At 42.3% G+C, this 22,284-nt stretch overlaps 1 protein-coding gene across 5 annotated transcripts in view; it reads right to left on the bottom strand.

Moving 5' to 3' along the window:
- Window positions 1–22,284, bottom strand: part of ZFYVE9 (zinc finger FYVE-type containing 9) — a 208,383-nt gene that overhangs the window by 37,433 nt on the left and 148,666 nt on the right. For all 5 annotated transcript variants that reach the window (XM_033226366.1, XM_033226369.1, XM_033226367.1 and 2 more), the window contains 3 exons: window positions 20,358–20,582; window positions 18,075–18,157; window positions 10,019–10,123 (listed from right to left, as the gene is read on the bottom strand). In XM_033226366.1, coding sequence (XP_033082257.1) covers window positions 10,019–10,123; window positions 18,075–18,157; window positions 20,358–20,582 — 413 coding nt within the window. The remainder of the gene's footprint in view (window positions 1–10,018; window positions 10,124–18,074; window positions 18,158–20,357; window positions 20,583–22,284) is intronic.

Consider the following 22,284-nt stretch of genomic DNA (forward strand, 5'->3'; position numbering starts at 1 on the left):
CACCAGTCATATTGGATTTCGGCCTGCTCTAATGACCTCATTTAAACTTGATTACCTTTGTAAACCCTCTCTCCAAATAAAGTTGTATTCTGAGGTACTGGGAGGTTACAACTTCAATACATGAACTTTACAGGGACACAATTCAATCCATACAATCAATCCCTATTATTCCAACATGGGCAAAAGTGAAAGATAATAAATTATACTTGAACAGGGAGAACCATAAACCCCTGATAGACAGTCATAACTTTGGTCTTACTTGAACAGTCACTCTTGTAACAGAGCAAGTCCCCTAGAGACACCCTGGAATCTATGCCTATGAAGTTGTTACAAGAGATATTCGTTGCTGTCAGGAATAAGACTTCTAAGCCAGGACAGCTCTTATACCTGCCTGATGTGAATCTTGTCATTTGAGCAGTTATCTGGGGCTGGAGGAAGGCCCAAAAAGATGCTCCCAATTAGCTATGTCAGATGCTACATGGGCTGTTGCAAAGACTGTCAAAGGTAACAAACGCCTGACACTATACTACTATCAAGCTATGGTTCATGTTCTATATCCCTATGGGAACCCTAGGGTTAAGTATATCCTATAACCAAATAATCTCATAAGTCTCAAAGTGTAATAGAGTCTACGTATATTAATGGTGGATGCTGTGCTATTCCTTTATAGTCTTCTTTTCCTCATATTAAATACTTACAGTTAGATTCAATCTATATATTTTTGAATGATTTTTTGAGTCTTCATCACTCTGGTTAAACCTTCTTGTAGATTATCCAAATGCTATGTATTTCCTAAGGGAATTTCGCTATATTGGGAAGTTAGATATATCCTACAACCACATGAAAATGAGAAGTTTATAACACAAGTTCAATAAAAGTTAACCAAATGAAGCCCGACGTGGTGGCTCACGTCTGTAATCCCAGCTCTTTGGGAGGCTGATGCAGACGGATCACCTAAGGTCAGGAGTTCGAGACCAGCCTGGCCAACACAGCAAAACCCCGTCTCTACTAAAGATACAAAAATTAGCTGGGCATGGTGGCGTGCACCTGTAATTTCAGCTACTCAGGAGGCCGAGGCAGGAGAATTGCTTGAATCCAGGAGGCGAAAGTTGCACTGAGCCAAGATTATACCATTGCACTCCAGTCTGGGCGATGGAGTGAGACTCCATCTCAAAAATAAATAAATAAATAAAAATAAAAATTAACCATATGAACAATTAATCTAAATGATAAAAATGAAGACAACAATAGCATACAATGTATGTACAATTATAATATACCAGGCTAATATACAACACTAGTTGTTTGACACGTGATTGAAATGTCACAAAAATTCATAATATGAGCATACCCATATTGCAGAAGAGAGATTAACCCACTAAGGTAATACAGCTAGTAACAAACATCAATCCAGCAGGGTGCGGTGGCTCACGCCTATAATCCCTGCACTTTGGGAGGCTGAGGCAGGCAGATCACCTAAGGTCAGCAGTTGGAGACCAGCCTGGCCAACATGGTGAAACCCTGTCTCTACCAAAAATACAAAAATTAGATGGGCGTGGTAGTGCGCGCTTGTAATCCCAGCTACTCAGGAGGCTGAGGCAGGAGAATCGCTTGAACCCAGGAGGTGAAGGTTGCAGTGAGCCAAGATTGCACCACTGCACTCCAACCTGGGTGACAAGAGTGAAACTCCGTTTCAAAAAAAAAAAAAAAAAACCAATCTAAGATCTATTTGATTCTAACATATCTTTTTCTTTTACTATGGCTCATCATTTTTCCAATCTTAAACAAACATATTAAAAAACAGTCATGGCTGAGTATGGTGGCTCATGCTCGTAATCTCAGCACTTTGAGGAGGCCAAGGTAGGAAGACTACTTGAGCTCAGGAGTTCGAGACCAACCTGGGCAACATAGTAAGATCTCATCTCTACAAAAACATATAAAAATTAGCTGCGTGTAGTGGTGCACACCTGTAGTCCTAGCTTCTTCAGGGGCTGACGTGGGAGAATCCCTTGATCCCAGGAGGTGGAGGCTACCAGTGAGCTACGATAGCACCACTGCACTCCAGCCTGGGCAACACAGCAAGACCCTATCTCAAAAGAGAAAACAATGATGACAACAACAAAAAACTAGTCACATATTAGGAAATGCCCCAGAGGTAATTTTAGTTTTACTGTTCCATGAGACTTCAGTATTTAAGTGCATGTACTAGCTATGCCAGTGATCTGGTTACATACAAAATGTGAATAGAACCACATATACAATCACTTTAACTTATCAGCCCTAAAACTAAATTGGTAATTTTTTTTTTTGAGATGGAGTCTCGCTCTGTTGCCTGGGCAGGAGTGCAGTGGCCGGATCTCAGCTCACTGCAAGCTCTGCCTCCCGGGTTTACGCCATTCTCCTGCCTCAGCCTCCCGAGTAGCTGGGACTACAGGCGCCCACCACCTCGCCCGGCTAGATTTTTGTATTTTTTTAGTAGAGACGGGGTTTCACTGTGCTAATTAGCCAGGATGGTCTCGATCTCCTGACCTCGTGATCTGCCCGTCTCGGCCTCCCAAAGTGCTGGGATTACAGGCTTGAGCCACTGCGCGGGGCCTAAATTGGTAATTATTTAAACTAAAGTCTACAGTGCAGTGGTTAAGAGTAGGGACATGAGAATCAGAACGCCTGGGTTTGATGGCAGCTCCACCATTTGCTAGCTGTATGATCATGGGCAAGTTACTTAAGTTCTCTGTGTCTTTTTTGCTTCTTTAAGAGATGGGGTCTTGCTATGTTGCCTAGGCTGGCCTCAAACTCCCGGGTTCAAGTGATCCTCCCACCTCAACCTGTACCTAGGACTATACACATACACTATGGCACCCAGCTAAGTTCTCTGTATCTTAATTTCCTCATCTGTAAAAAGGTACTTAGCATACTCATGTCACAGAGTTAGTATAAAGATACATATATGCTTAGAATAGTGCCTGATACATACTAAATAATATTTATTTATTATTAGTTAATACAATGGTGAAAATAATCTCATTGTAAGAACATGAGGCCTGGTGTGGTGGTGCAATCCGAGCACTTTGGGAGGCTGAGGTGAGCACATCACTTGAGCCCAGGAGTTCAAGACCAGCCTGGGCAACATGGGGAAATCCCATCTCTACTAACAGAAAATTTGGCCGGACATGAAGGTGTGTGCCTGTAGTCCCAGCTACTCAGGAGGCTGAGGTGGGAGTACTACCTGAGCCTGGGATGCAGAGGTTGCAGTGAGCCGAGATCACGCCACACTGCACTCCAGTTGGGCAACAGAGCAAGAGCAAGGCTCTGTCTCAAAAAATACATATATATGTAAGCCAGGTGACCTTAACCAACAAGGATCTTTAATGGCCTTGACAAAATAGATTAGAAATTTTATATACAATGCTTATTTATTAAAATTTCCATGCTGTCAGAAGTACTATCTTCTAGCTTTCTAAGCTTAAAGTCTATCCTTAGTTCCTCCCTCCCTCCTCATTTTCCATATAGCCACCAAACTCAGTTTTCCAAAATCCTGCTTTCATTAAGTCACTTTTCCTGCTTAAGAATCTATAAAAGCTCTTTACAAATTATCATATTAAAATCTAAATTCATCTGAGTGGATTTTGAAGCCAGCAGTCTTAGTACAACCTCACATCCCACAAAGCCATCAGTCTGCTTTAACCCCCTCTTTGCTAGGCAGTTCTTTGTCCCCCATTTCCCTATGAGATATGCTCCTTCCCTTCCTTCGTGTAGGCAGGTATCTATCCCCCTTTTCACTTAAGGTCTTTTCTGCCCTTTTTTTTTTTTTTTTTGAGACAGGGTCTCACTCTGTCACCAAAGCTGGAGTGCAGTAGAGAAATCTCAGCTCACTGCAGTCTCGACTTCCTGGGCTCAGGTGATCTTCCCACCTTAGCCTCCCAAGTAGCTGGGACTACAGGGCACACGCTACCATGCCTGGCTAATTTTTTGTATTTTTGTAGAAATGAGGTCTTGCCATGTCGCCCAGGCTGATCTTGAAATCCTAGGCTCAAGCAATCTGCCCACCTTGGCCTCCCAAAGTACTGGGATTACGAGCGTGAGCCACCATGCCCCGTCTGCCCTTTTCTTTCTAGTGCCTAGGTATCATTCATTATCAATTTCAAATCTTTCATTCATGTAGTTATTTGATGAACATTTATGAATATCTCCTACATGCAATGTGTTGCTCTGTTAAGGATTCAGGGTCAATAAGAAATTAAGAGACATTCATGTCTATTCTGTTCATCTTCTAGAGATCTGCTTTCTTTGTACCTTTAGTATACTTGCAATAAATTTCACCACTTGTTTTCATATTGTTTTAACTATATTAGTTCTGTTTCATGTCTTCATCCAACAGATATTTCTTGCTCACCCACTCCATACCAGGGTGTTTGCTAATGATACCTGTGGTATATAAGATAGACATAGTCCCTCATGAAACTCACAATATAGTAGAGAAAATAGACACACAAGGAATTACAAATGTACTGATTATTACAAATAGTATGCATAGAATTCTAGGAATGCATACAAGAGAGAGAGTTACCCTAGTTGGGAGTGAAAGTATATTTGAAAAAATGTCATTTATGGTGACACCTGAATAATGAGTGGGGGTTAGGCAGGTGAAGAGTAGGGGAAGTATGAATCAATAAGGAACCAGCTCTGCAAAAGCCATGAAGCAAAAGAGCACACAATATGGGCAATAATAAGGAGACTATGAGTATAAATGGAAAAAAATGAATGAGAGGAAAAGAAGAATACTGTGATTAAATAAAATGTACAAGAAAATTATGGCCGGGTATAGTGATGCCTGTAATTCCAGCACTTAGGGAAGCCAAGGTGGGAGTATCACTTGAGCCCAGGAGTTCAGGATCAGCCTAGACAACATGGAGAAACCCTCTCTCTACAAAACAAAAAAATACAAAAATTAGCTGGGTGTGGTGGTATGTGCCTGTAGTCCCAGCTACTTAGGAAGCTGAAGTGGGAGGATCATTTGAGCCCAGGAGGTTGAGACGGCAGTGATCCATGACTGTGCCACTGGGTGACACAAACTTAGCCTGGGTGACACAGGGAGACCCTGTTTCCAAAAAGAAAAGAAAAAAGAAATTACTTTTTCAACTATGAAGTGGAATGATTAGACACAACACAATTTAACTGTATGGGATTGTGGAAGATAAAATTATGTTGAGTTAAAATAAAAATTTAATTAGAAAGAAAATTCAGTTTGCTAAATCAGGTAAGAAAAAGACCTGATACATAATCCATAAAACAAAATCTAATAAATGACAAGAAATACAGTTACTCTTTTAGAACAAAGGATTCTGAACCTGCACACCATAAATTTAGGCAGCAGAGTTCAGATAAAATCAGGTTATATGAATAGGAGCTGTTGTGAATGTGTCCAGTCAGTACTGAAATAACTACAGGGGCTGCACATAGTGGCTCACGCCTGTAATTCTAGCACTTTGGGAGGCCAAGGTGGGTAGATCACCTGCAGTTAGGAGTCTGAAACCAGCCTGCCCAACAGGATGAAATCTCATCTCTATTAAAAATACAAATATTAGCTGGGTGTGGTGGTGTGTGCCTGTAGTCTCAGCTACTCAGGAGGCTGAGGTGGGAGAATTGCTTGAACCCTGGAGGCGCAGGTTGCAGTGAGCCAAGACTGTGCCACTGCACTCCAGCCTGGGTGACAGAGCAGGACTCTGTCTCAAAGAAAAAAAGAAATAAATAACTATGAGGGCCTCATAGCTTTTACAGATATACTTGTACAAACAAATAAAATTTCTAAACACACAGCGCTGCCTCACAAACATCAAGGATAGCAATATGTTATTTGCTTGGGAATGACATCTGATCATCTAACTGTTACAGGATGCTTGGAGTGTTGCTTTTCTGGCTGGAAAGCTCTGTGGCCAGTGGTGCCTTTGCCCGAGTTTTGCTCAGGCCTGCTGTGCTTGTTCCGGCCACTCAGCCTGGCAGTCTGTGCTAGGCTTACACTACCAGCCTGGATCCCATGTCTGCCAAGCATGAGCCAGGCAAGGAGCAGCAAGGGGTGTGTGAGAAAGCAAGTGTGGGTTCCAGCCACTGCACAGTCAGGCATGCTGGCTGCTGCAGTGAGGCAGGTAGCTCCAGGCGCCGGCACAGGCCCTGGCTCTCTGCCAGGCCATGGCTGGACCAGGTGCACCGCAAGCAGCTTCCACAGCTGCCACCAGGGAAGGTGGTGGCATTCGGAAGCTTGGAGACTTCAGTAACCACAGGGCCCCAAAGAGGGAGTCACAGCCCTGGCTCAGGGAGCTCCCAAGTTTGGACTCTCCAAGGGGCTGCAGCTCTTCTCTCCTTCTCTTCACTTGCAATGTGGCAAGCAAGGGGCATGTTTCAGCCTTGTTTGTGTCACAGCTCTTTCAGCCCTGCCATTTAGCAGGTCCCGAGTTCTTGTCCTGCATCCAGAAGAATGAGGTATGCAGACAAGTGGAGGGTGAGCAAAGTGAAGAGGAGCTTTATGAGTGACATAATAGCTCAGAGGAGGCCCTAGAGTGGGTGGCTCCTCTCTACAGGCAGGTCGTCACATTGAGTATTCAGCTCTCAGCAGAGAGGTAGCCCTGGAGTGAACAGTTCCCTTTCTACAACTGGTCATCTCAATGTCTGCAGGTCTCAGCAGAGAGGAGACCCTGGAGTGGGTAGCTCCTCTCTGCAGTTGGTCAACCCAGCGTCTGCTCAGCTCTGGCTGATCCCGGGGCTTTTATAGGCTTCAGAGGAGGGGAAGCGTGTGCCAACTGGTCCATGGGTGGCCATGGGCAGGCCGAGAAAAGGTACCACAAGTTCCCGCTACTGTCCATGGGACTGGTGGCCTGGCCCCCTAGCCTTCAGGCCCTTCCTGGGCCTTCACTGGGGACCTGCCCCCTTCTGCTCAGGAACGTGTTTGCCTCCTGCTATTCATGGTACCCAAGCTGTAGGTTCCATGGGGTATCTACAGGCCATCATCGAGCTGCACACATCCCCCCATCAGCTTCCCTCCTATGCTTGTCAGTGCCCAAAATCCGGAGGGGGCCAAGGTGGCAGGGCACTGGTGTGTCAGCACTGCCCCAACTTTGCTTTGAGATTGGAGAGAGTGCTGACAGTAGGGAAAAGCCAGACAGTAAGAGCAGGCATTTCCAGGCCTATGAGGCAGGGGGGCCTTCCCAGGCACCCAAGAGTGCAAGGATGCCTGGGTCCGTAGCCACAACTTGGGTAGCTACAGCTGCACCTGGAAGGGTGGGGCTCCTACCTGCTCCATGGAGCAGAAGGCCCAAGTCTGCAGCCATAACTTGGGAGGCTGCACCTCAGGAGGTCCCACCCCACCAACTCGGAAGGGGTGGGGCTCCCACTTGTCCCTGGCTCCTACAGGCTCCACGGAGTATGCAGCCCTGGCAGCAACTCCCTGCTGCAGCCAGCATGATGGCAGCAGCCACTCCAGACAGGCCACTGATGCCATCATTTTACTGGAAAGCAAACTCTCAGAAAGCAGGCATAATGTTCTCTCTTTTTTTTTTTTTGGAGACAGAGTTTTGCACTTGTCACCCAGGCTGGAGTCCAATGGTGGGATCTTAGCTCACTGCAACCTCTGCCTCCTGTGTTCAAGCAATTCTCCTGTCTCAGCCTCCCAAGTATCTGAGATTAGAGGCGCCCAGCTAATTTTTGTATTTTTAGTAGACATGGGGTTTCACCATGTTGGCCAGGCTGGTCTCAAACTCCTGACCTCAGGTGATCCACCCGCCGTGGCCTCCCAAAGTGCTGGGATTACAGGCGTGAGCCACCCCGCTTGGCCAGAAGGCCTAATGTTCTTACTCTCATCTTTATATTTCAAATCACAGAATATATTTAATAAATGTTTGTGAAATAGATAATAATATTTCAAATTTGAGAAATAAAATAGGTTTTCAAAGCACAATCTCTTTTAAAACTCTTTAGGCCATGAAAGATTGCACTACCACACTCCAGCCTGGGCAACAGAGCAAGATCTGTGAACTACAAATAGTTCACTTTAAAGATTTGACTCTACCTAGTCTTATCTATTACTCCTTGATATTCCAAGGCAGGATTATCTAAATGCTGAAGACTGCTAGTTGTATCCCAGAAAAAAGTAAGCACATATTCTAGCTACTATTTTCTAATATCCTTAAAAAAAAATCACATGGAAAGTCATGGGTAAAAGCTTTCTTCACAGAGGTCGCTCTCATAATAATGCTGAGAACTGAGTTCACAAATCCAATAAAACATCTGTGTGATTCTACGTGCATACCAAGTACATAATGTATATTCAATGCATAAATGATTTAGTGACTAAATGAAGAAAAAAGGAAAGGAAAAAGGAAAAAACAAACAAAAAAGAAAAGGAAGGAAAAATTATTGTATACAAAGAAACCTGGCTGGGCGCAGTGGCTCATGCCTGTAATCCCAGCACTTTGGGAGGCTGAGGCGGGTGGATCACCTGAGATCAGGAGTTCGAGACTAGTCTAGCTAACATGGTGAAACCTCGTCTCTACTAAAAATACAAAAATTAGCCAGGCATGGTGGCAGGTGCCTATAATCCCACCTACTTGGAGGCTGAGGCACGAGAATCGCTTGAACCTGGGAGGTGGAGGTTGCGGTGAGCCGAGACTGTGCCACTGCACTCCAACCTGGGTGACAGGGTGAGACTGTGTCTCCAAAAAAAAAAGTGAAAGAAATCTAAGAAAGAAGTGGAATTGGCCGGGCGCGGTGGCTCAAGCCTGTAATCCCAGCACTTTGGGAGGCCGAGACGGGTGGATCACGAGGTCAGCAGATCGAGACCATCCTGGCTAACATGGTGAAACCCCGTCTCTACTAAAAAATACAAAAAACTAGCCGGGCGAGATGGCGGGCGCCTGTAGTCCCAGCTACTTGGGAGGCTGAGGCAGGAGAATGGCGTGAACCCGGGAGGCAGAGCTTGCAGTGAGCTGAGATCCGGCCACTGCCCTCCAGCCTGGGCGGCAGAGCGAGACTCCGCCTCAAAAAAAAAAAAAAAAAAAAAAAAGAAGTGGAATTATCACCCACCCTAATAAAACAAATTTTAATCATTATTATACCAAACTAAGTTTAAAAATAAAATCTCTTTAAAAGTCCAATAATTATCATTAGACATTTTACAACTGATTTTAAAAAATATTTAAATTCAAGAAAGACTTCACATGCAAGTAGGCAAAGAATATTTATATAATTCTGTTAATGTGTGTATAGTATGCACAATTTCACTTTAGTTACAAAATATAGCTTAATTCAAAATGAATCATTTCCTTTTGGAACCTTATTTAAAGCCATTTTGGGACTTACACTAAGCTGTGTTTAAATATTAACAACAGTTAAAAATAATAAATATTGGCCAGGCACAGTGGCTCATGCCTATAATCCCAGCACTCTGGAAGGCTGAACGAGGTGGATCACTTGAGGTCAGGAGTTCAAGTCTGGCCTGGTGAACATGGTGAAACCCCGTTTGTACTAAAAATACAAAAACTCAGCTGGCCGTGGTGGTGGGCACCTGTAATCTCAGCTACTTGGGAGGCTGAGTGAGGCAGGAGAATCGCTTGAACCCAGGAGGCGGAGGTTGCAGTGAGCCAAGATCGCACCATTGCACTCCAGCCTGGGCGACAGAGCAAGACTCCATCTCAATAAATAAATAAATATTTATAGTAGGAGGGGGGACATTTTTAAAATCTCATCACTAATATTATAGATACGAGGCTAATTTCATGACCTAAATGCAAATCTAACACTAATTATCATAACATCAAAAGGTAAAATGACACATCCAATGAACAACTAGGTCACAAATTAGACATCTTGTCTTTCTGTAATGAAATTCCCCATAAATTAACTAAGCCATACAATATGAACTGATTTCATTGTTAATTAATTATAAATAAAACTTATACATAATCATGCTTTTTTTCACCTTCACTCATGTTTTCAACTATGAAAAATAAGCTTTCATGGTAAATCTTACCTCATTGTATCTGTTGCTGGGAATTTTGATGCTGGTTTTCCGAACTTCCATATCAACCACCAAACCTTGAACTACTGGCAAGGTATACTGGTAATTTCTGAAGTCCTGCGCCAAAGCAGATTGAAGCAGAATAAAAAAATTCATCAATGGTAGGGGTTAATTTATAGTAATAAAATTAACACAAATGGAAAAAATGTCAATATTGAAAGATCCTATTATTTAAATAATAAGGAAATGTATAATGGAAGCCCCACTGTACATATTTTAGCTCTTCAGTTAGTCTTTAAACTCTTATAAGTAAACCAAACATTATCATATACCTCTTATACCAACACTAAAAAATATTTTTGGGCCGGGCGGAGTGGCTCACACCTGTAATCCCAGCACTTTGGGAGGCTGAGGTGGGCGGATCATGAGGTCAGGAGATCAAGACCCTCCTGGCTAACACGGCGAAACCCCATCTCTACTAAAAATACAAAAAAATTAGCCAGGCATGGTGGCAGGTGCCTGTGGTCCCAGCTACTCGGGAGGCTGAGGCAGGAGAATGGCGTGAACCCAGGAGGCGGAGCATGCAGTGAGCGGAGATCATGCCACTGCACTCCAGCCTGGGCGACAGAGCAACACTCCGTCTCAAAAAAAAAAAAAATTTTTTTTGAATGTTTATCCTGCTTTACCAGCACTTAACATTTTCAATATTTATTTGTTAACTATATGTCTCCTCCCTCTAAGGTGAAGATCCAAGAGAGTATAAATTTTCAGTTGTTTTGTTCTTGCTATATCTTTAATGCCTGGAACATCTCAGGCACTCAATTGAATATCTATAAGGAAACACATACACACTAACACACTATCTATCCGGTATTGGTGAAACAAAATGAGCAAGAGTGTTGGAGTCAAGGTCAAAGTAATAGCAAATGGCTAGATTTCATAGGTTCTTATAGGTCACCACAAGGACTTTTGCCTTTAGGCTTCTGACCTGTTTTAACAGATCTGACTTCTCTGTAATGAATAGGCGGTAAGGGAGGAAGAATAGAAGAAAAGTTCAGATAAATACAATAAAAACAATCCAGGTAGGAGATAGTGAGAGCTTAGTTTTTTGTTTTTTTCTTGTTTTTTTTTTTTTGATATGGAGTCTCACTCTGTTGCCCAAGCTGGAGTGCAGCGGCACGATCTTGGCTCAGTACAACTTCCGCCTCCAGGGTTCAAGCAATTCTCATGCCTCAGTCTCTCAAGTAGCTGGGATTACAGATGTGCGCCACCATGCCCAGCTAATTTTTGTATTTTTAGTAGAGACAAGGTTTCACCATGTTGGCCAGACTGGTCTTGAACTCCAACCTCAAGTGATCCAACTGCCACAGCCTCTCAAAGTGCTAGGATTACAGGCGTCAGCCATCGCACCTGGCCAGGATGTTAACAGTTTAGGAAGTGATGAGAAGTTGTCAGTTTCTAGATAGATAGATAGATAGATAGATAGATAGATAGATAGATAGATAGAGATAGAATTTATTTATTTATTTATTTTTATTTTATTTTTTCCCCAGACAGAGTCTCACTCTGTTACCCAGGCTGGAGTGCAGTGGTGCAATCTTGGCTCACTGCATCCTCTGCCTCCCGGGTTCAAGCAATTATCCTGCCTCAGCCTCCTGAGTAGCTGGAATTACAGGCATGCACCACCAGGCCCAGATAATTTTTGTATTTTTAGTAGAGATGGGGTTTCCCTATGTTGGCCAGACTGGTCTCAAACTGCTGACCTCAGGTGATCTGCCCACCTTGGCCTCCCAAAGTGCTGGGATTACAGGTGTGAGCCACCGTGCCCAGCCTGTTTCTAGACATATTTTAAAGGAAAATCTGACAATATTTGCCACCGTGGATGTGGAATGTGAACAAATGATAAAGATGATTCTAAATTTTATAGCCAGGGCTACTAGAAGACTGGAACTACCATTTACTGAAATGTAGAATATGATGTGAGATGGAGGGTATTTCTAAGTAACTTGACTTCATTACTTGCAAAAAAAAAAAAGCTCAAGAATATTGATATCCAGCACCCAACTGGTAAAATCACAATGTCTGCAATGTCTGGCAACCAATAAAAAAATACCAAACATGCAAAGAAGCAGGAAAATACAACTCAAAATAAGGTAAAAAAATCAATCCATGGAAACTGAGCCAGAACTTATACAAGATGTTAGAATTACCAAAGGCATTACAAATAGTTATTATATTGTATTCTACACGTACAAGATGCTAAGCAGAGACATAAAAGATCTTAAAAGACCCAATCTTAGAAGTATAACTTCTAGAGATGAAAATTACAGTATTTGAGATTGTTTAAAAGATTGATGGAACTAACAGCAGCTTAAACACTCCAAAATAAAAGACCAGTGAAATTGAGAGCACAGCAATAAAACCCATCCTAAATGAAAACAGAGAGAAAAAAGACTGAAAAAGAAACAAAAAGAACATTAGTAAGCCATGAAACAATTTCAAGCAGCCTGATATATATATATAATTGGAGTAATCTCCTTCAGGGAGAGAAAGGGATGAACAGAAAAAATATCAGATGAAAACTATAAACCCATAGATTCAAAAAGCTCAATGAACCCCAAGTATGGAAACATGAAAACTACACTATAGCACATTATAATCAATTTGCTTCAAACCTGTGATTTTAAAAAGCTTTTAAAACTACCCAGAGAACGTCAGGCACAGTGGCTCATGCATGTAATCCCAATACTTTGGGAGGCTGAGGTAGAAGGATGGCTTGAGCCCAGGAGTTGGACACCAGCCTGGGAAACATAGTGAGACCCTGTCTGTATAAAAAATAAACAAAATTAGCTGGGCATAGTGGCATGCACCTGTAGTCCCAGCAACTTGGTAGGCCAAAGGTTGGGGGGATCACTTGAGCCCTGCACGTCAAGGGTGCAGTGAGCCATGATTGTGCCACTGCACTCCAGCCTGGGCAACAGAGTGAGACCCTATTTCCAAAAAAAGAAAGAAAAAGAAAAACAACACCAAGAAAAGAAAAAATTGTTATGTAGAAAGGAACAAAGATGAGAGGGAAAACAATGCAAACCAGAAGACAGTGGAGCAACATCTTAAAAATACTCAAAGAAGAAAAATCAGGCTGAGTGCGGTGGCTCACATCTGTAATCCCAGCACTTTGGTAGGCCAAGGCAGGAGGATCCCTTGAGGTCAGGAGTTCAAGACCAGCCTGGGCAACATAGTGAAATGCTGTCTCTACTGAAAATACAAACATTAGCTGGGCATGGTGGTGCACGCCTGTAATCCCAGCTACTTGGGAGGCTGATGTGGGAGCATTGCTTGAGCCCGGGAGGTGGAAGTTGTAGTGAGCCAACATTGTGCCACTGCACTACAACCTGGGTACAAGAGTGAGACTCTGTCTCAAAAAAAAAAAAAATCAAAAAACAAAAACCAAAGCTCAACCTAGACGTCTCCATCCACCAAAAGTATCTTCCAAATATGAAGATCAACTAAAGATGCTGTTAGAAATACAAAGGTTAAAATAATTCATCAGCAGCAAACCTACACTGTAAGAAATATTATAGGCGATCATTTTGGCAGAAGGAAAATGACACCAGATGAAAATACAGAGTTATACAAAGGAACGAAAAACACTGAAATGACAACTAGATGGGTAAATCTACAAGATTTTTTTCTTTTTTTGAAACAGAGTCTCACTCTGTTGCCCAGGCTGAAGTGCAGTAGCATGATCTTGGCTCACTGCAACCTCTGCCTCCTGGGTTCAAGCGATTCTCCTGTCCCAGCCTCCTGAGTAGCTGGCATTACAGGCACGTGCCACCACGCCTGGCTAATTTTTATATTTTTAGTAGAGACGGGGTTTCACCATATCAGCCAGGCTGGTCTTGAACTCCTGACCTCGTGATCCACCTGCCTCGGCCTCCCAAAGTGCTGGGATTATAGGCATGAGCCACTGCGCCCAGCCAAGATTTTTTTTTTCTTATTATTCTCTCTAAAAGACAGTGACATCAGCAAGAGGGTTGACTGGATTTGCCTAGCTCTTGCTCCCCTCTACTCAACAAAAGGGACCAAAACAACTAATAAACAAACTATATTTCAACTGGAGTGGCTGTGGAAGTATGCTGGAGGCACTAGGAGGAGTGCTGAAATTCCTGTGGAACACCAGATGCCCGGGATAGCACCACAGAAATGGGAGCAAAGCCTTCTGCCTCTGCCACACTGCCTCCCTGCAAGGAGTGGCCTGGAGTCAGGAAGGACCACTTCTAATGGGGAAAGGGTAAGCTGGGGACCCATGGTCCCCATGACCATTGCAGCCACCTGCATTCCTTGCTACAAGAGAGTCCCGCAGTCCTCACAAACTCTGAATCCAGTTTGTAGCTGCCTGCAGTTCACCAGACTATACTGCTCCAGAGTTGGAGCCCATGTCATACACTTCCCAGCCCCCATTCCCAGTCATAGCATGGTGCCATTTTGAAACTGGACTCTCTGCTAGAATTCATCCTGCCTGGGGGCCAATTGCCACTGTATCTCTCCATCTCTGAAGCCCCACTGTCAGTCCATCACACATACATGTAGCTGTATCACCACCTCAGCTGCTGAGATCCTAGGCCCAACAGAATGAGGGAGCCCTGGCACTGAACTCACATGGCACCTCCCTGCCCCAGGGAACAGGCAGACCTGTACAGTGGAGAAACCAACACACAGCTGGCTGGCCTGCTGTGCCCAGCTGGACAAGCAGCCTAGCATAATAAAGGCCACATGTGACAAACCCACAACTAACATCATACTGAATGGGAACAGTGGAAATCTTTTCCTCAAAGATCAAGAATAAGATACAGATGCCCATTTTCATCACTTCTATTCAACATAGTCCTAGACAGAGCAGTTAGGCAAGAGAAAGAAATAAAAGGCATCCAAATTGGAAAGGAGACAGTCAAATTGTGCTTGTTTGCAAATTACATGACCTTATACATAGAAAACCCTCAAGATGTCACCAAAAACCTGTTAGAGCTAATAAACAAATTCAGTAAAGTTGTAGGATACAAAATCAACACGTAAAATTAGTAGTGTTTCTATATGCTAATAAAAAACAAAGAAAACAATTCCATTTACAGTAGCTATAAAAAAATAAGATACCTAGGAACACAGTTAAGAGGTAAAGATCTTTACAAGGAAACCTATAAAACACTAACAAAGGAAACTGAAGAGAATACAACTAAATGGAAAGAGATTTCATGTTCATGGACTGGAAGAATTAATACTGTGAAAATGGCCATACTACCCAAAGCAATCTACAGATTTAATGCAATCTCTATCAAAATGCCAATGACATTCTTCACAGAAACAGGAAAAAAAACCTTAAAATTCTTATAAAACCACAAAAGGCCTCAAATGGCCAAAGCAGTCCTGAGCAAAAAGAACAAAGCTAGAGATATCACACTACCTGACTAAATATACTACAAAACTATAGTAATCAAAACAGCATAGTAGTGGCCAAAACAAATACATACACCAACTGTACAGAATAGAAGGCCCATAAATGAATTTGCACACCTACAGCCAATTGATTTTCGACAAAGGTGCCAAGAACACACACTGCAGAAAGGACTCTCTTCAATAAATAGTACTTGGAAAAGTGGATATATCCACATGCAGAAGAATGAAACTAGATCCCCTCCTCTCCCCATATACAAAAATCAACTAAAAATGGATTAAAGTCTTAAATATAAAACCCAAAACTATGAAACAATTAGAAGAAAACAGGGCAAATGCTTCACAATATTGGGCTAGGCAAGGAATTGTTAGATAAGATCCCAAAGCACAGGCAATAAAAGCAAAAATAAACAAATGGAATTACATCAAACTAAAAAGATTTTGCATAGAAAAGGAAACTATTAACAGAGTGAATACACACCCTACAGAAATGGGAGAAAATATCTGCAAACCATACATCTGAAAAGGAGTTAATATTCAGAATATATAACAAACTTAACAGCAAAAAGACAATCCAATTAAAAGATAGGCAAAAGGCACTTCGGGAGGCTGAGGTGGGTGGATCACTTGAGGCCATGAGTTTGAGACCAGCCTGGCCAACATGCGTCTCTACTAAAAATACAAAAATTAGCTGTGCATGATGTTTCGTGCCTGTAATTCCAGCTACTGGGGAGGCTGAGGCACAAGAATTGCTTGAAGCCAGGAGGTGGAGGTTGCAGTGAGCCGAGACTGTGCCACTGCACTCCAGCCCAGGCGACAGGGTGAGATTCCATCCCCCATCGCCAAAAAAAAAAAAAAAAAAAAAAAAAAATTTTAAAAGATAACTGGAACTATAGCTTTTAAGCATGACAGATGAGGAAATCACCAAACCTACTCCTCAAAAAGCTGTATAAGTGGTTTAAAAAGAACCATTTCAGTGCTCTGGAATTAGATCAAAGGCATACAACATTAAGAAGCATTTTGGCTGGGCATGGTGGCTCATGCCTGTAATCCCAGCACTTTGGGAGGTTGAGGTGGGCAGATCACCTGAGGTCAGGAGTTTGAGACCAGCCTGGCCAACATGGTAAAACCCTGTCTCTATGAAAAAATACAAAAAATTAGCCGGGCGTGGTGGCAGGCACCTGTAATCCCAGTTGCTCTGAGGGCTGAGGCAGGAGAATCTCTTGAACCTGGGAGGTGGAGATTGCAGTGAGCCAAGATTGCGCCACTGCACTCCAACCTGTACAACAGAGAGACTTCGTCTCAAAAAAAAAAAAAAAAAGTGTTTTTTTCATGAAAACTACTGAACTCTGAATTGAGTCTGTGACTTTCTTGCCTGGGGCTGCCCCCTAGCCCCATTAGGTAGTTAGGTAGTTCAACTAGGGCAAGGTAGTTTGTAAAAACAATGAGCTTTGCAGCCAGGAGCAGTGGCTCACGCCTGTAATACCAGCACTTTGGGAGGCTGAGGCGGGTGAATCACTGAGGCCAGGAGTTTGAGATCATTCTGGCCAACATGGCAAAATGCTCTCTCTATAAAAAATACAAAAATTTGCTGGGTGTGGTAGTGTGCTCCCATAGTCCCAGCTACTCAGGAGGCTGAGGCATGAGAATTGCTGGGAGGTGGAGGTTGCGATGAGCTGAGATCACGACACTGCATTCCAACTTGGGCGACAGAGTGAGACTCTGTGTCAAATAAAACAAAACAAAACAAACAAAAAAATGAGCTTTGCTACTTGAAAGAGTTTACTTGCTATGGAACATTGTCAAAGTGGTAATCTCAGTGGTTACTAAAAAGGGAGGCCCAGTAGATTGATTAGCTTGAGTTCACTAAACCTGTTTGGGGTAAGTTCTGGGAGATGTGACACCCATAGGCAGCTTCATAAACTGTTTATTTAATATCCAGATATCCAGGATTGATCCTAGTCTGTGCATATATGCAGCGGAGAACTTAGTGGACTCAAGCCAACCAATGTTCTTGGCCAACAGAGTCAGAACCTGTGCATATGTGTAGGAGACATGAGAGAGCCCAGAAGAAAGGAAAACAATGAAGTTTAAATTCCAGTCCATATTCAGATCCATCAGCAGAGAGCAGTAGCCTTACTGGCTTGGGGTATCTGGGTACAATCTCTGACCAATCTCTGCTTGGATAATAACCTATATAGACACAAGGGAAACTCATAGAATGCCAGTCTTAAAATAAAAATAAGACAGAATGCTAGGTGTTTTATTTATATATTACTTCTAGTCCTCACAATAATTCTGCAAGGTTAGACAGTAAGTGTATAATCAGGCACTGGAATTCTGTACCATTTCACTTCATGTTTGCAAAAGAGTATATATATGTGTGTGTGTGTATATATATGTATATATTTTTATATATGTATATACGTATATATGTATATGTGTATATGTGTGTGTGTGTATATATATGTGTGTATATATACTGTTCTTTATCTTCAGCATAAATCTTTACCTGCCTGAAGCAGCTTGGGCACAGCTACCAAGAAAATAATAAACTTGCTTTCTTCTTTCTCTCATATAAACTCCAGTAAGGACAAAGGAAAAACAATTCCCGACTTACTGCAAGAAGATTCATGATGGTATGCCCCGTCTCTCCAAATAATGGCTTCCGAAATCTGACACTGAATAGTGGGCATGGATAAACTATGGAAATGAGAAACGATCAAACTTAAGTTTGGCAACATAAAACTTTAGTAAAAGAGATTTCATGACTAATACAATTTTCAAAATATAATTGTAATGGCTCATTAGAACATATCAAATTTTGGGCTCAAAAACTACTTGGCATGGTAGCAGACAAATCCTAAGCCATATTAAGTCTTCTGATAACCAGAATAAGCCTTTTGACGTAAATATTTCAAAAATGGCACACAATAGCCAGGCATAGTGGCTCATGCTTGTAATCCCAACACTTTGGGAGGCTGAGGCAGAAGGATCACCTGAGCCTAGGAGTTTGAGACTAGCCTGTGCAACCTAGGGAGACCCTGTCTCTACAAAAAACAAACAAAAAATTTAGCTGGGTGTGGTAGCATGCACCTGCAGTCCCACCTACTTGGGAGGCTGAGAGGTAGAAGGATGGCTTGAGCCCAGGAGGTCGAGCCTACAGTGAGCCATGACTGTGCCACTGCACTCCAGCCTTGGTGACAGAATGAGACCCTGTCTCCCCCCACAAGGTTAGGGAGCAATCTTCTTCAAACTGAATTGATACAATCCAGGAAAAAAATATCTCCTGATTCCTCTGTGCTCAGTAAGTTTAAGAGTTCACTTTTTTTTTCCCCAACACATTTAAGAGTTCACTCTTTTTTTTTTTTTTCTTTTTTTGAGACAGAGTCTCACTCTGTCGCCCAGGCTGGAGGGCTGGAGTGCAGTGGCATGATCTCCTGCCGTAAGAGGGTTCAAGCGATTCTCCTGCCTTGGCCTCCCCAGTAGCTGGAATTACAGGCATGTGCCACCAGGCCCAGCTAATTTTTTTTGTATTTAAGAGATGGTATTCACCATGTTGGCCAGGCTGGTCTCAAACTCTTGACCTCAAATGATCTGCCCGCCTCAGCTGCCTCTCAAAAGTGCTGGAATTAGAGGCATGAGCCCCTGCACTCAGCCAAGAGTTCATTCTTCTATACTCCTAACCAGGATCCTCCTTAGGAGAGGCAAATCACAGGCTGGCTCATCTCTTGAACTTTATGGTTTGAAACATCTGTATAAAACAGGAAGATACATATGTTGTTCTTCTGCACACAATCTTTCCCTTTCCCTGATTCATTTAGCTGATTCACATACAGCCTTCAGAGTTAATCCAGAGGCACTCTGGTTCAAGAAAACTGAAGGTCCAACTACTCCTTCATTCCTGGTCAAGTTAGAGCCCGTCTTGGAGCTCCCAATGAACTTAACTTTGAGCACAGGTTTTAACACAATATACTGCTATAATCATGATTTCTGTATGTATTCCTTATAAAAGTTCCCAAGAGCATATAATCATGTCTTAGCTATTTCAGAATTCCCAGGATTCAGGATATATGGGAGGCCTTTATTAAATTCTTACTGAATTAATAAATAATTGGTGAAAGAATGAAATTGACTTGCTGAGAACAGTTTTATGGTTTATAAAATAATGTTTCATTTATTCTCTCATTGGATCCTGTTAACAATCCAATATAAAATAAAAAGCAACCATTATTATTTCCAGTTTACAAAAGAAACACAATCAGAGAACTTGAGTGACCTGCCCAAAGTTACGGAGCTTATAAGAGGCAGAGTTGAGAATCTTACTCAAGTGGTCTGATTCCTAGCACGGGGCACTTTTAATTAGATGGAACTATAAAATTTAAAATCAAGCTTGCATTTAACCATTAATGTCTTTTTAAAAATCACATCTTAGTTGCACTGCTAAAGCCATGGGCAAGGAAGCTCTTCTTCTGTAGCATATTCCTTACCAACTGAGAGTGGTTTCCATTTCACTAGCTTCCAGTATGTTAAGTAAAATATAATTGATCATAACTGTTTTCCAACCAAGTGACAAAGAATATGCTCATCATATACAAATAGTACAAAAAATAAAGTTACTTAAGTTCAAATTCATTTTTCTAAAGATGATCATGTTTTTTATCAATGAACTATAAAAGCAGTAAGTTTACAAGGTATACATAATCAACTTCCTCATTCGTTATTTTCAGTGCTTCCCATTACGCCCAATATGCGCAGACACTGGCCAAATTTAGTTTAGCTATTTCAAAAGACTATTTCTGCTGAATTATATCACCAAACGGAGGGCTCTGAATATTTCAGGCATTATTTAGTCATCATGCCTTGGTCATGTGGCTTTGAAAAACGTGTTTTTATTACTTACGTCGATATTCAGCTCCAAGTCTCAACATCAGACGGATAGGAAATACTTTAGCCCAAGGAGTTTCCCATTTCTGGATAAGAATCCCAAACAAGTAAGGTGGGGTTGGGAGTACTAGGTCTTGCAGTGACTGGTAGGTAGATGTCACATATAAGAATCCACCATGTTCTTTACTGCCAAGGAAACTTTGACTGAAGAAGGAATGTCCCAAGTTGCTCACCACATTCCCTAAAAACAAAAAAGTTCGTTACTTTGTATCAATAAATTAATCATATTTTTCTTTTCTTTTCTTTTTTTTTTTGGAGACGGAGTCTGGCTGTTGTCCAGGCAGGAATGCAGTGGCACAATCTTGGCTCACTGCAAGCTCCGCCTCCTGGGTTTACCCCATTCTCCTGTCTCAGTCTCCTGAGTAGCTGGGACTACCGGCGCCCGCCACCATGCCCGGCTACTTTTTTTGTATTTTTAGTACAGACAGGGTTTCACTGTGTTAGCCAGGATGGTCTCGATCTCCTGACCTTGTGATCCACCCGCCTCAGCCTCCCAAAGTGCTGGGATTACAGGCATGAGCCACCGTGCCTGGCCAATTAATCATATTTTTAATACACATTATTATGCAACACTGGGCTGGATGGACACTACCAAACAGTAATTCCCAATCTTTCACTATGAAAGACTTACATTTAAAAAGCTGATTTTTAAATACATGGCATTTATTAAATGAAAATTTGGTTTCCAATTTTATCAGGGCTTCTAAAGAGCATAAACTAAGTTACATTATCACACTGTTGAAGTTTGTCTAGATAAAAGCCAAAAATATTGATGCCTTCCTTGGTTAAATTGTATAGCTTTACTGTATGAATTGCTTTAGAGGTCTCAAGAATATCGCCTCAAAGGTCATAAAGAAATATTCAAGGCCAGGAGCGGTGGCTCACACCTGTAATCCCAGCACTTTGGGAGGCTGAGGAGGGTGGATCACGAGGTCAGGGTTCCAGACCAGCCTGACCAACATGGTAAAACCCCGTCTCTACTAAAAATACAAAAATTAATCGGGTGTGGTGATGTGCACCTGTAATCCCAGCTACTCAGGAGGCTGAGGCAGGAGAATCGCTTGAACCTGGGAGGTGGAGGTTGCAGTGAGCCAAGATTGTGCCACTGCACTCCAGCCTAAGCAATAGAGTGAGACTCTGTCTCAAAAAAAAAAAAAAAAAAAAAAAAAGAAAAGAAAAGAAATGTTCAGATTAGGAAGCTGCTGTCACCAAGCTTATAATTTCACTGGGTGAAGAAAGTCAACTCATGAACATAATGAATTATGGTAATAAGTACAGTTATAAGACATTAAGGGAAGATGAGGATTTATGAAGATGGTACCACAGACAAGTTTGTTTTGTTTGTGTGTTTGTTTTTAGATGGGGTCTTCCTCTGTCACCCAGGCTGGAGTGCAGTGGTGTGATCTTGGCTCAATGCAGCATCTGCCTCCCAGGTTCAAGCAATCCTCTCACCTGAGCTTCCTGAATAGCTACGGTTACAAACATGCACCACCATGCTCAGCTAATTTTTTTCGTATTTTTAGTAGAAACAGGGTTTCACCATGTTGGCCAGGCTGGTCTCAAATTCCTGACTTCAAATGATCTATCCACCTTGGCCTCCCAAAGTGCTGGGACTACAGGAGTGAGCTACTGTGCCTGGACAGGATTTATTGTTTATAATTTTTTGAGAGAAATATGAAACATAGCTCTGTAATTTAGGGCTTATTTAAATTCACATTAAGTAGGTTTCTCTTTTTTTTTTTTTTTTTTCTGGAGGGAGAGTCTTGCTCTGTCACCTACTCTGGAGTACAGTGGTGCAATCTCAGCTCACTGCAACCTCTGCTTCCCGGGTTCAAACAATTCTCCTGCCTCAGCCTCCCGAGTAGCTGGGACTATAGGCACCC

Source organism: Trachypithecus francoisi, unplaced genomic scaffold (assembly GCF_009764315.1).
Source record: "Trachypithecus francoisi isolate TF-2019V2 unplaced genomic scaffold, Tfra_2.0 Lachesis_group12, whole genome shotgun sequence".
Classification (NCBI taxonomy): Eukaryota; Metazoa; Chordata; class Mammalia; order Primates; family Cercopithecidae; genus Trachypithecus; species Trachypithecus francoisi.